The sequence below is a fragment of the Xenia sp. Carnegie-2017 genome, unplaced genomic scaffold, assembly GCF_021976095.1.
Source record: "Xenia sp. Carnegie-2017 unplaced genomic scaffold, XeniaSp_v1 HiC_scaffold_1, whole genome shotgun sequence".
Lineage (NCBI taxonomy): Eukaryota > Metazoa > Cnidaria > Anthozoa > Malacalcyonacea > Xeniidae > Xenia > Xenia sp. Carnegie-2017.
This window is the reverse complement of record NW_025813402.1, coordinates 8915874-8931021: the sequence shown is the minus strand read 5'-3', so window position 1 is coordinate 8931021 and position 15148 is coordinate 8915874. Positions and strand designations below refer to the sequence as shown.

Genomic DNA, 15148 nt, shown 5'->3' with positions numbered 1-15148 from the left:
GCTTTATTCAATATTAGAGAGATACGGAAAGGGCAGCTTTTCAACAGTCATGTTTCGAATTTATGGCAAATTTATCATATAGAATTATTTAGCTATCGCGCCTTTAATTTTAGCTCAAAAATATGGACATTTGCTTGTTATTTCTTTCAAACTTCAATCAATACAATATGCAGATAGAGCGTTTGAAACAGGTCAAAGGACGGAAAAACCAAAACATCAAAGTGCGTCAAAAATATATCAGTATGAAAAAATAAAAAAATATTGGCAGTGACAAAGTTTTGGCGTTGTTAAAAACATCACGTGACAAGATAGATGGAACATAAGGAGCTTCAGTTCACGACTGTTATAAGGAGAAAATACACAAGAAAACAAAAATAGCGGCCACAAAAGACATAACAAAGACAGAGCTGAAGCAATAAATTTTGAGACAAAGACTTCAAGAGTTTAAAGAAATCGCCAACAGGATGAATTTGCTATACACGAATGTGCCCAACACGATGAGCAGAATGAGAATTTTAGAACACTACTGAAAGAGAAGCCTTTTAAATTGATGACCAAGGCTGGAAAGGAAACGTCAATTTAAACAAGGCAGGTCTTAAACGCTATGATGGCAAATACTCATCCATGTACCATGCTATATGCTGCAGTCCATGCAGCCTTGGTTGGCAACTAGTCAAGCAACACAACGATCCCAAAAATACAGCAAAATGGTTAAAATGTTCAAATATCAAAACAATCAAACGCGAGATGAAAGCTTCACTGTTCTATTCTAGAATTCCAAACAAAGAGTTCATACAAGAAAGAACGTTTTGAGCAAGAAAGAATGTATACATACATAATAGGTACATACTTATAATTATATACGCACTTATAGTTATATATATATAGGAAGTTTTTTTTGATTTTCCGTATTGCAGTGCTCGATGCGTTATATATATATTATATATATAGCCGTACATCCTGTGTCCCAAGTGCAGGAGTCACCATTTTACTATGGTGATAGCCGGGAGGGCACATTGTTATACACTTTGTATATTATATATATATATATATATATGCATGCATATGGAGTTCAAACAACCTACAGTCTTAACAATACTATTCCAGTCAACTTTAGGTACATAAGGCTAAAGTATGTTTATGAATTACGATGTGAAATACAATGTGGTAAATCTAGTATCTACAGCATTATTATATTATTGAGTTCTTATTTTGCTCTCTTCATTGAATGCTTAAACTTTCGAAAGCAATCAACACGCCCTTCCTGAAAACTATATGAAGGGCACAATATTTCTAAAATATGTAGAACATATCTTATCATCAATGAATAAAAACAATTCATTTAATGTTTAAGTTGATACGAAAGATTTTATGTGGTTGAATGATAAGTACGATGTCTTACAATGACTATTAACCGCATGCAAAGCTTTTAAAAGTACACGTACATTTAAGAGTCTTTGAGATACTAAATTATTTTAATGAAGCGAAGATATCCGCTTCCAAATAGTTTACCCCTCCCCTCTTTAGCTGTTGGTGACGTATACAAATCGTTGAAATAAACGTACGCCTTCAGTATAGGGTAAACTTCAAACTTGTTGACAAAAATATATATAAAAAATGTAGTTTGCTGTTGGGAATTTGTCGCGCAAGTTGAATATTCACAATTTCGTCAATATCGTCATTGCAGGTAGTTTTTAGTGCGTGACGCAACTGTTGTATTTTTGCGCAAAACAAAATATGGCATGAAGACGAGGCTGCTATGGCCTCATCATGACAATCACGAATCAAAAATAAGAGATGAATTAAATCAAAGCAGTATACACGTATCTGAGAATGTAACTGAGATGGGAAACGAGACAGCACGATCTCGATCTTCCGAAATTTTTTATCTTAAATTCCAACGAGTTGGGTATATTCGTAAGTTCAGACGTAAGCATTGTTTTTCAGTGTGGGGGCGCTTGGGAGTTCCGCCTTTCTATTTGTACAAGGAGACATTTTAATAACAGTTATTGTCTTCATATTTTTGTTTCGCATTACATCATAATTCCATCAGCTACGTAAAATAGTGCTTTCAAACGCTGAAGGCGTGACATATCTTTCAATTTATGGAGAAGCGTTGTGCTGACATCGCCAATTGACGCTTTGTTCATCGCATCGTTCTTATCTGCCAAGCTATCAAATGACGTTGGTAATCAACTCATATAATAAAGAACATAAGGTATTACAGATCATTAAAGTGTCATTAGTACATGCACGTGCATTTTGGCTGACACGTTCTGTCCAAGGAATGAAAATTGCTGTTGGCTCATAGAATGAAGAAAGTAACGCAGTAAAGCTCTAGTGATAGTGAAATAGCCAGATTTACTTTAAAACTCTTAATCGTCTTTGATTGTACGACTTCATGGAACGGGTTTTCTCAGTGTTTATGGTCATTGTAAGACGATTATTAATGGCCGATGAACTGCAAAAGTTTTGTAGTTTCAATCAGATCTTCCAGTCAAAAATTGTTTTGTAGATCTGCTTCATTTTAGTGTAACAACTCCATCGGAAAATTCATCGCAGAAAATGTTTGTCTTCAATAAGCAAACATTAATTGCTTTGGAAGAAAATCACAAAGAGCACTTTCATTGCAGGGTTCAAACACTGTTAAGTGGCATGGAGGTAAAATTTCTCGGGAATCTAATGAGAACGCAGGAAGTTCAAAAAAACTCTTGCGGAAAAACTCCAAGAGAACTTGATATTTGCTTTGCAACAAATGGGAATCCCACAGCAATGATGTTTCAGCACGATGCTTACGGAACAATAATTGTGCTAACAGCATGCATATCTACATATTTAAATTACACTCTCCTCAAAATGCTAGACAAACAACGAGATTGAGATTTTTCATCATTTGAGTAAATGATAATCATGCACATAGGCACTTCCATGAATGTTAAGCAAATTACTAACATAGAAATTAAAAAAAATCAGAACAAGGAGTGCTTTAGCAAGTTCATAATGAATTCAATGAATTAGTACTCAATGAAATCAACTTTTGGAATTGGCACTTGTTTCCACTCTACGTACTATTTTATTACTTTATATAGCTAGCTAAATACTATTTTATTATTTCATTATTGAATTATTTCGCCCCCAGTACATAGATAACTTTGTATAAATACTTCAATTATCTAGTAAGTTGCAAATGCAAAGCTGTACTGTAAATTTTTGAAATAAACAACATTTATGACAACAACTGCAGGATTGAATAGGCACCCTTGCTTCGACCTAATGATTGAAAATGCCTTAGGTTGATGCGAGGTACATATTCAAACCTTGGTGTTGATGAATAATGCAACCTTGTTTCAAGTTCGGCGTTGAAAATGTTCCCTCGTTTTAACCTCGGGATGGAATGTAAATGCTCCCTCGTTTCCATCTCGGTGTGTAATATGGGTATGGCTGGCTATATTAAGCATTTTTGAGTTTTCGAAACACGCAAAAACCTGAAATGTTTGCGAGTTGAGAGAAATATCAAAGATGCATATATTTAAAGTGATGTTGGCATATAAAAGCACAAATTCACGAACGCTCCCATGCGTATCGTGAAATTTTCTTACATCATTTACCAGATGTCTGTGACACACACAAACATCAAACAGAATAAATATTGCACGACGTACACAATAGAGGAGATTGAAAAATGCCGCAAATCAAATTGCTCCCTATAATGTATGGATAAACTGTACACATAGCCAACTGATGCCTTATCGCCCACTGCTATTCAGCGGTAAAATTGCGTGGCCAGATATGCAAATAAAACCCCCGATCGTGTTTTTATAATCAATCTTATATATTACATTGCGATAGATATTGTCGGACAGCATATTAATGAAAGATTTCATTCTATTTAGAGAAAGATTTATCAACACTTATCAACGAGCTCAACATTGAGTTCCAAGAAATGAAAACGAATCACACAATGGCTAGAGTGAGTATCATGTTTCTGAGACAGGATATTGCTTTCACGGAATGGGCGTATAGTTTCTACACAATGCAAGTTTAAAAAAAGTTTCAGTGGCCCAGCAGGCGTGACTTTAAATCTCTATTTTTAAAATACTCTGTGTAATCGGGCCTCGCAATCAGACGTGCTTTCGTCCAAAGACCTGTTCGTTTGTCCAATTAAGAAAACATTTTCGGAGACACGATTAGATAAAAAGATAATAAAATCGTTATGAGAGAGTTCTCCTTGCTCTTCTACCACGCCGCAAAATATACATGAAATAAAAAACAATGCAATTACGACGCCGCCATTTTGATAAACGATATCGCTGGGCAAATCGCGTTTTAAAAAACGTGTACGTGATGACTTTATGGCCTCTTGTGTTTTCTTCATCGTTTTCTTGGCAATTTTTGTTCTTTAAAAAATTTTTGATTCTTATGCTAGAACAATTCAACAGCAGCGGGTTATATTGCTGCAGAAAATTTCCTTTACTTCATTCTGTTTGAGAAGTTGAGAGCTACAAAAAGTGCACCATTCTGCTGACGAAATCCTCTGAGCAATCAAGGCGCTCCGCTAATTTTTGATGATTTGTTTTAAAAACTGCAGTTTTCTCGCGATTTTTCTGAAGATGCATGTGATTTAAATCAGCAATTTTCCCCTCGAACGTAATGGCATTTTATAAGTCGTGTAATAACATTTGCAAAATTTCGTGCTTTATATACAACACGTATCGGGAAAAATGCCCCAAATATGTTCCTACTTCATCCATGCCTTTAAACGTGGGATCGCTGATAACGTCATTCGTCATTCGTTATTCATATCATAGGTGTCTTGCAGCTAGCTTCGTTCGGGTTCAATGGTTCAAGCTCTATACAAGTACGATTCCTACGTGCAATCGCTTTCTTGGCTTCTTGGGGGATCAACGTTATATATGCAAAAACCGGCGTCTTGTTTACTTTCAATATCGTTATAGCGACTGACACATATTTAAAGAGGTATTCGACGCACCCAAAATTGAGCTATTACTGCTATAGCATTTCTTTATTCCCAACAACTATCTAATCTATATCGACTTCCTTTTTTAACAGCAGACATAATTGACGTCGAAGGTCAATAACAGAAGTCACTCGACGACCTTTCTTTGGAATGAAATGATGTCTTCCAATCGCACTGATGAAGATCCAACATATTCGATCAAATCGATCAGTCGATCTGCGATGTCCGCTATATTCGCGATCACAGCTTTAATGGGTAATCTACTAGTTCTGAAAGCAATACACCGCTTCCGTCGTCTACGTACTTATTCCAATACAATTATTTGTAACCTCAGCCTGGCGGACGTTTTGTTTTCGACGTTTGTAGCACCAATAAACGCTTTTTATTGGTCACAGGAGAAACTGCAACCAAGTTCGTTTACATGTCACGTAACTGGCGTTGGGGCGCTTTTATTCGGAATTTCGTCCATATACACATTGGTGTTCGTGAGTATTGAGCGCTTTTTGGCGATAACTTATCCCTTAAAACATAGACAGGTATTTTCGACGAAGGTTATTGGTATTGGTCTGATGATCATTTGGTTATCTACATTGGCGATTTGTTTGCTATCATTCGCAGTGTCAAAGTACAAGTACATTGAAAGCTTTTACCACTGTATAGCTGCCTGGGATGAAAGCCTTGCGTATACAGTGACAATAATATGCGTTGGTAATGTTCTACCAATGCTCGTGTTAATCTATTGCAACGTACGCGTTTTTAAAGTGATAAGAGACAGGAGAAAATTGTCGAAAATACGAATGACGAATCCGAATCGCGACAAGGTGAACGCAATGAAAAGTTCTCAAAAGAGAGCATCGTTTATTGTTATGATCGTCATTAGTGTTTTCGTCATTTCCTGGACTCCGTACTGCTTGTCGATGTTGTGTTTGGCAATCGACGGCTGCAGATTGCCGCCATGGTTCATGTCAGCATCTGTAGTGCTAACCATTGCAAACGGCAGCTTTAACCCTCTTATCTATGGGCTATTGAACAAGAACTTTCGTCGAGCTTTTGCCGAGCTGTTGCACTTATCAAAACGGCAGCAATTGGCAGTTGTAGCACAAAGTCCATCACACGGGATACCAAAATTCGTTCGAAGCGAACCTTCAACCTCCACCCAATCGTAGACAAGTTTAACGTGAACTACAGCTATTACTTAGATACGATTATCAAATATATTTTTCTACCACAGCGATGATCTATGCTAATTTGTCGTGACGAGAGAAGAATTAATAGATTATATTTGTGATCTTATGTTTTATGACATGCAGAGTTATCGTTTCAACATTTTACAATTCAATGTATGCATTTGGTAAACGTTGGGCACTGAAACATTGACTTTTGTTAGATAGCTACGTAATCTTACAACATATCTACGGAATAAATTATTACAATTACGTGATGACAAGTTAATGATTTCACAAAATATTTATATATCGTATATCGTAAGGAGTCGCGTGACTGTGACGCGTGATCAGAGGCTCTTAAGAGCAATCCTAACAACGAGTGTTAACTTTTTCTCTTTGGTTTGGTCCGGATTGATGTATATCTTTGTGATATAAATCTGATGTTTTGAATCTGATGTTGGATTTGGAAGTTCGGGATGATTGCAAATATTGGCAAGTATCGGGCATTTCAACTTTTTGCGATGACATTTTTTAGATTCAAACAGTCGTGTACAAATAATTTCAACAAAAATACTTAAACGCGCACGTTTCAAACGAAAGTGAGTGAAGTTCACGCAGAAATATACACGTATGAAATGAAAGGAAAAGTTTGTTGGTGAAATGGAAACATACGTAGTCAGTTTGTTGCACCGTTTAAGACCGAGTAAAATAATTAAAATTATATGTACGACGAATTTTTTTAAAATAGACATGTTTCGACATGTTTATTTTAAAAAAACTTTTAGAAATGTTTATTTAAAAAAAAACTCGTCGTATATATTAAATGCGCATTAGCAATAGTGCTTCTACGAAATTAAAACTATATGTTTGCGCGCAAAAAGAATACGAAAATCCTGATAAAAACTTACACAGTTAGTTGGCAAATGAAAATACAATTAAACAAAGCATGCAAAAGTAGGTATTCAGGATTATAAGTTAAAACATAAAATCAATCACGTTGTTTACAACTATCTATCAATCGCTATAACAACAATCGTAATATATTATAAAATTATTAAAACGCGTAGAATGCCATCCCGACCTTATAGAATAGTATAGACCCTGAGGAGTTATGAAAACGAAGGACTTGTCGGTGCACCTCGCTGAATGATCATCAATGTTATGGGTTTATGCGTATGGTTTGTTAAAATTTTGCCATTAACATTCACTGTATATATATAATAAAACCTAATCTTTGTATATAGAGTATACTAGCGACCACCGCAATACAAAGACAGCTGAAACATGTTTGACAACGAAAAATATGCTTTTTCACATATTTTTCCTAAAATGTCGTGAATGGAAATTGTAGCCATTTGTTTTTTCTAAATTCAAAAATTCGACTCCAATTTCTGGTTTACCACTGTACACATGCCAATGGCAACAAAATTTTCTGTTTAATTATAAGTCACGAGGGCCTTGACAACGAATATGATTTTTTTATATAATTTTCACAACCACAAGGAGGAATTTCAATAAAATTTTGAATAACTTTTTACATTTTTAGTTTTAGTTGAAAGCCAAAGACCAAAGTATCGCATTAAACTTTAGTGTACAGTTTCGTAGAAATATCTTTTTTCTCAGAACTGCAGCTTGCAATTTGCATCACTCTACATAATTTAAATTCGTTCCCTCTTTTTGTCAGTGTGATGAGTCTAATAAATTTCGCCAATCGTTCGAGTCCCTCAACGGCAAGCAGCAATATAAAATATATAAATACGACATTATCTCTCTTTCTCAAAAGATTTGAGTCATTATATGAAATATAAACAATCAAAACGATTATTTGTCTGTAATATTGGCTTTTCATGTAAATTTCAGACAATTCCGCAATGCCGACCTTAAAACGATATTTGCAAACAAATTTAGGAGTAAACCTTAATATCGCATTTCTTTGGACATCGCGTAAACCTTTCAAATAATTTGTTGTTCTTGATGAAATACCTGTGCCGATAGCAAACAAGCAAATCAATGTTTTGTGAGAGTGAATGTCACTGTTTGCTTCAAAAATATTTGACGACCTGACAATGTGGGAGTTTAAAGAGCTGCGGGGTGGTGTCATGGAGACGAAAAGTTTACACGTGTATTGAAATGAGTAATTTCTTTAACATACCCATTTTTACCACCATTGCTCTCTCATGATATTTGAATCCTTAAATCCAGCATTCATTAAGCACTTGACCACGAAATTGATCATGGGCGCCGGCCCACAAACATAAAAAAGGGTATTATCCACGGGGTACTTTCTAGCAGTTTCTGTCAAAATCGAATCAGTAATCCTTCCAAGATGAGCTGTAACATTAAGAAATCATCGATAATCAAGGATAATCTTACAATCTTTTCCACAGTTTACTCGCATACTTTTCTCCCTTCCAAACTTAAACCTAAGCGCCAATTTACAATTTCTCTCACTTTACTTTCTGCTCCGCAACACTTGTTACTCTACAACATTTGACTCTCTGCAAACCTATACCATTGGCCCATTTTACCGTTAGAGACATTTGACTACATGTCCCACTTTACTCTCTCTCTCACTTGACTGTCTGTCTCACTTTACTCTCTCTCTCACTAGACTTCCCCACTTTACCCTCTCTCTCTCTCTCTCACCTGACCGTCTGCCCCACTTTACTCTCTCTCTCACTTGACCGTCCGTCCCATTTTACCCTCTGCCTCATAATTATAAAGTATTTCTCATACGAATATTAAGAATATAAGACATACACACTTCACGTTATACGGATTATAATAGTTCCATATGACAATAAGTGCTCCACTATTTTCATGCAAGAAATATAAGACCCAAGTATTTCTGGGTGAAAATCAGCACCCAACGAAAGTAATGACAAAACGATCATATGTATTATTCAATATTTACCTTTATACTTGCGATCATTGGCGTCAATATCAAGGTGAGGGTTTGTAACAAAAAACCGACAATTAATATTTTTTCTGGCGGCAACAATCGCCATCAGTTCTTCCTATATTCAAGAGAAAGTTTAATAAGAAGAAAATAACCTTCCAAGTTGCATATTTTTCCACTAGCATAGGCAATGAAGATGGTTTGAACTTTAGAAATACACTCATGATCACTACAAATAAAAAATAAACAAGACGAATGGATGACAACTGTCGATGAATTTTTACATAAATTTGCTTGACTAGCTAACACAGATTTTTGCACTGCTAATTGAGATTAAATTCACCCAAAGCAGCCTCGCACAGTCGAGCATCATTTCTCACTATGCTTTGTTCGTTTTTGCGATTTAAACGCGCGTGTATCACACATTAACATATAAAATGAAAATAAAATACAAAAATTTCTTGAAACATAAAACCAAGCCTTGGGCAAGCTCAAAACGCCATGACCAAGGTTTCATACATATGTAGTAAGCACGTATAGATTTCTGAGTTAATGAACATTTTCTAGTATATTGTAGAATATAGCACACGGCATTATTTAAGTATAATACTAGTCAATCACTGGCCACGATGATTTTTAAATAAGCGTGACGTAAACAATTATCCGAGCAAAAGACTAGGGAAAAAGAGATCTTAACACAACATATTAGGCAAAAAGAGTTAAATCGAAGAAGAGTAAAAAAGGAGAGAAGAGAAAAGAATTTGACGTGTCAAACATGTATTAACCAACGAAGTTCATATTTAGGAGAAAAAATATCAAATTCATATAGAGAGCTGGAAGACGATCAACTTAAAGTTTGGGTGATGTGAAATTTCATTTTTAAATTGATATTGCACCAAAACTGGACAAATGACTCGGAAAAGATGTTGTCAATAGAACACCAGAGGCACCGGCAGGGGGATGGGCGACTGCCCCCTGCCACAATATTTTCCGTACTAAAATCTTAAAATCTTTATACATGTAACTTTAAAATGCCAGTCAGATAAAACAGTGCGTAAAATATGTGAGTGACATTTCGGGGGGTTGCTCCCACAAAATGTCCCTTTGGGGGTTTTTGGATTGGGGGGAGGCAATCCCAAAAAAATACAATCCTGCTGGCGCCACTGTACAACACATAAGACCGAACATAAATATTCGAACGTACAAAAAATTTTTTCGTGATAATATACATCATTGCTTGTCCAATATTAATAACTTACCCTAAATATCAATTCGTCAAAAGTAGAAGATGAATACAGCAGTTGAACGTTTACACGATCTTCAAGCACTCCGTCACGTAAGCTCTCGTTGATCTCTTGGATGATGGAATACAGTGGATTTATTCCCACGCCACCAGCAATGAAGAGCAAATCGTTGAAACTTTGCATGTGCGAAGCATCGAAGAGAAAATCACCACCAACTTTCATGGAAACTTCATCTCCAACGTTGCTCTACAGGGGGAAAATACAGAAGTATGGAAGTTATTTCGTCTGACGTGCGACAGTTTTGAAACGTTTATAACTGCAGATTTCTTGAGCTTAAAATGACCTATTTATAGAATAAGATCATACGCAAATGATACTAAAGCAAAAATGTCTTTATATTCTCAAAGAATTTTGTTATGTGTGTGATAAGATCGCAGTGGAAATGCATTTGAGATTTTCTCTTGAAACTTGCGAGTTTATAGAAATTTCGAAACGTGTCGATGCCTTGAATCCAACGAGTTACTTCAGCCAAAATTTTCTGTCAATTGGTTTATTATTATGGTGCTATTGAATAAAACTTTGCTTCATCTTAAAGTACTAAAACATAAGCTACATTTTTATCCCACCACTTTGACATACAGCACATTCACAATAAAGGATTGATGAATTTTTTTCTAAGAGGCAAAAAGAAGTGTTTCAATTGTGAAGCAATGCTACCTTAAAGTGCCCATGAAACGAGAATTGCGACTTAAATTATGTTTGAAATGACTAGAACTTTTGAAATGACAGTTCACTTTGTAAAACAGTCAATGCATATCTCTTCTTATTCTCGTGATTTTGACGTTTTAGTTATTTCCAATTTATACAAGTTGTGATGTCATGTTGCATAATGTGTTCCCTCATTGTTTCAAACACTCTTCAGTTTCCTGACAACTTTAGGTTGATACCAGTAGGCAGCATTTTATACCACTGAACACGTCACAATGAAGGGAATTTCGTCCTTGTGAATTAAAGTATCGGTAAATACACCTAATAATTTTAGTTCTCGTTGTGCAATGTGACTTCACAAGTTAGATAAATCGGGCAAAGCAAAGGACCTCAATATCTCAAGAATTAAAAGTGATATGCATAAACTGGCTGAAAAATTCCATTGTCATTTTAAAATATCTTTTGAATAAAAGTATTACACAGATAGCAAAATTTTCGTTTCATTGGCACTTTAAAGTAATCGTTTTAATGAGAGAAAAGGTCCGAGAGAGATCTACGTAAAAGCTTCACATAAGTAACGTAATAAATATTTTCAATGAAAAATCACGACGCATGTCACTGCGACAAGGCACCGATCATTAGTTCCGATTATGTGGCTGTTTCAGGCTAATTTCAGGGATATGATTAATTCCAGCACTGACTATCTTCATGTTAAATTGAGGAATAATCGCCCGAGCAACGCTGACGATGCTTACAATGAACCCGACATAATGTTTTTATAGTTTTGACATTCAGTAGACAGCAATAACCTTGATAATAACGATCCGAGATGATTTTTGGGGGGGTTGGGTGCTCTAGTTTTTATAAGTTGCACCTCGGTTAGTCTACTTTGGATAAGATTTCGGTGTTTCCCTTGTGGGTGTCATTATATGTCATTCACATGTCCAACTTTTTGTGGGTTTTGACTTGAGACGCTGGGAAATGTGTAGTTTGACAGTTGTCTTAGCTTAAAACCATAAGAATTTAGGTCGATGACTATAACAGAGGAGGTGGTTTTCCAACTGTTGATTAAATCATGCTAAACTTAGTGCTCGGAATATAAGGGAATTGAAACTTGTATGTTTGTGGTATTAATCTGGTTATAAGTACAGCAATTGTATTATATAGCGACCATTGAGTTCTTATAGAACTCAATGATAGCGACCGAGTATAACATGGAACAGACAAATAAGAAGATGATTGAACATAAATGTTTACATTAATTTGCATTTATAATAAGCTCGACCAACATTACGTGTTGCTGAATGATTTAATTTATTTTTTTGTAAAAAATACGGACACATTGAAATGCAGCGAAGAAAATGTTTATGAAGAACATCCTGGAACATCACTCACTATACGTTTTTATTGCTCAATCAGGCTAACTTGTATTATATTTCTACTCAAGCATGCTTATTTAAGTGCTCGAATGCTTGCGCCACCAGTTTAAACACTCCTTACTTTTTTGCCGAAAAAACTTTGGGAATGAATCCGTCTATTACACTTGACTATCTGCCCCACTTAACTCTCTGTCACACTTGATCCTCAGTCCAACTTTGTGTACTTCTTACATGTAGTCAAGCGAAACTCGCATTACACACCTTGGTACACACCCAGTCGGCGGGCGGATGATTGCTCTTTTTCACAGCTAAATCAATCACTCGATGTTTTTGAAGTTTGCTTGGACTAGATGTTATGGAAAATCCGCCGACGGTCTCTATTCCGGGTATGAAAAAGTCGACCCTACAAAGATATAGACCAGATTCATCTATGCTCGCATAATAACCAACATGTCGCAACCACGAAAACGACAATCGTAACGATATTTCATACAATTCCTAACAATTCATAAAGTTTCGCTTAGCTAAAACGATTATCAAAATTATATAGACATTCATACTCCGATTTGCTTCATCTTCACATTTATTATCATATACGTATGATTCTTTCGAAGTACAACAAAATTGACAATACAAGCTATAGAAATGTAATTTTCATTCATTGCCAAAGTCTGATTCATCCAATGGGGAAACTCGTTCATATTAAAAATATATTTAGCTAACGCTGCAATGCAATTACATGAAAGGAGCACAAACTCAATGCTCACGACGAACTTCATCAAAGTGAAGCACCTATACCGTACACAATGGCATCGCTAGGTGGTTTACATGGGCGTGAGTGGATGCAAGCGCTTAAGATGCGAGACGTCAATATAGGTTCGACAGCATGCGCCATCCAAGAAATGTTTTATTGCAGTTTCTCAATTTCAACGCTATTTCTCACAAACAGGCAGGTTGTATAATGATCTAAAAGTCACACGTTTTTAGATGTGTCGGCATTCTTTTAGATGTGTCAACAAGTATATTTAACTCCATCTTATTGTTTAAGGTTACTGTTTGTTGTACGCAGCTGCTAAATCTGATACGTATGTCCCCCGGTAGTCTTTGAAATAACTGGAGACGTCCCCTTCAGTTCTCTCTCTGGCGCCCCCCCCCCGATCATTTATACCACGTCGTTTTGAAAAAAGGACATAATAGACCAGGCGGGAAAAGGGGAGGTATAGTCCTCCGACGGGGAAATTTACCAGACTGAACTTTTATGGTCGATATTGGGATGCTGATTTTAAAATGTTATACGGGCAAATTTGATGGCCGACAGGCTCGTTTTCAAGTTTTAAGCCACGTTTTCATAAAAATCGTTATTTCAGCTTTCTTTCCAAAAAAAATATACATTTTGACGATGTAAGTTTAAATATGTTAAAAGAAACTTTTAGTAAAGAAGGTCGAAGAAAAACAATAAAATGTTTTATTTTTCAAGACTTGCCTAAATTTTCAATGATCTTTGCTAAACGTCGTTTCCCAGCATACTTCTGCAGAGAAATTCTTCGGAAAAGAATTTTATAGTTATTTAAATTGGATGAATAGTTCTTGGCAAGTATAAACTAATGGTGTAAGTAGCTATTTATAACGATTTATGTAGTTTTACGACACAGTAAATGAGTTTGAAAAACTGAGCTTGCTAGTCAGTCATCATCTTTTCCAAAATCATCATATAAAATGTCGCCATGATCTCGCACATGTTTCTGAGACATTCATGTCTTTTACAATGACTAGAAGTTCAGATATAAGTCATCGGGATAACAGTTAAAGCACCAACAACGTTTTTTCAGCCATCCCACAAGCTCAGTTGATCGCTGGTACATGTGTGTAACATGATTAACACAAGTGGTGTACTATTGGAGATTCGCTTTGCAAGGAAGCAGGACACTGAGATCAAGGAGCTTTCTATTTTTCTCGAGTGTCAAAACAAATATCGTGGGTAGCGTAGTTCGTCCACTGATACGACGCTTACGTTTCTGTAAAGCGCATACAGATGTGTAACAAAACACTATGGCATAATACGGCAGCGTTTTCTAGTTCAGCAAGTTGTTCAATGAACTCGGTGTTCTTAAGTATGCATCAGGCTTTCCAAACGCATTTCTTTTTCTTCATTGAAGAAGTTAGAGGCATGGCTATTACATAAAAATGCGTGAAGACCAATAAGTACCTGTTTTTGAATGTCAGATAGAATGGTGGATCTGACGTTGAATATTATCTCTCAAAGGTGACCTCCCATTCTTACCATAACTGTTTCTTCAGATAAAAAATTGCATATTTCATCACAGCAACAAGCTTTGTATCTGCCTCTTCAATTCATATACGATGAAAGAACCACTGCAACTATAATTTCTATGTATTTCTATGCTTTTAATTGAAAAATATATGGTTTTGCCAATCCTATGTTCTTTTCCCTCATTGATAGCACGCGCAAATAAGTTGAAGTAGGACTATATTTTTCTCCATTTTTTTTTTTCGTAATGTCTTGGTAATGTCAGATGGGACTTCCATTTTTAACATATACTTTTTTGCTGTTTTCCCGTGCGAGTTGCTCACCCGTCTTGATGCTATCTCTTTGTAGATGTCACAAGCAATAAATACTTTTGTATGCTGCTCAGTAATTGAATTGAAATTTCTATAGCAATAGCTCTGCTCGTGTCTATATTGCTTAGAATCGGGCATCAAAATTTCAGGCACCACAAAAAAGCAAATATAAACTCCTTGCTCAAGTAAAAACT

The 15148-nt window shown here is 35.8% G+C and overlaps 2 protein-coding genes across 2 annotated transcripts in view; one reads left to right on the top strand and one right to left on the bottom strand.

Moving 5' to 3' along the window:
- LOC124441523 (oxidoreductase NAD-binding domain-containing protein 1-like) overlaps positions 1-15148 on the bottom strand; it is a 29535-nt gene that overhangs the window by 11229 nt on the left and 3158 nt on the right. Inside the window, exons 4-7 of the mRNA XM_046992005.1 lie at positions 12636-12777; positions 10303-10533; positions 9059-9161; positions 8297-8475 (exon numbers count right to left, since the gene is read on the bottom strand). Coding sequence (XP_046847961.1) covers positions 8303-8475; positions 9059-9161; positions 10303-10533; positions 12636-12777 — 649 coding nt within the window. The 3' untranslated portion in view covers positions 8297-8302. The remainder of the gene's footprint in view (positions 1-8296; positions 8476-9058; positions 9162-10302; positions 10534-12635; positions 12778-15148) is intronic.
- LOC124441512 (melatonin receptor type 1A-like) lies at positions 3895-6414 on the top strand. Its single transcript, XM_046991997.1, has 3 exons — positions 3895-3970; positions 4809-4977; positions 5071-6414. Exon 3 carries the CDS (start codon positions 5134-5136, stop codon positions 6142-6144), a length of 1011 nt encoding a protein of 336 aa, XP_046847953.1. The 5' UTR covers positions 3895-3970; positions 4809-4977; positions 5071-5133; the 3' UTR covers positions 6145-6414.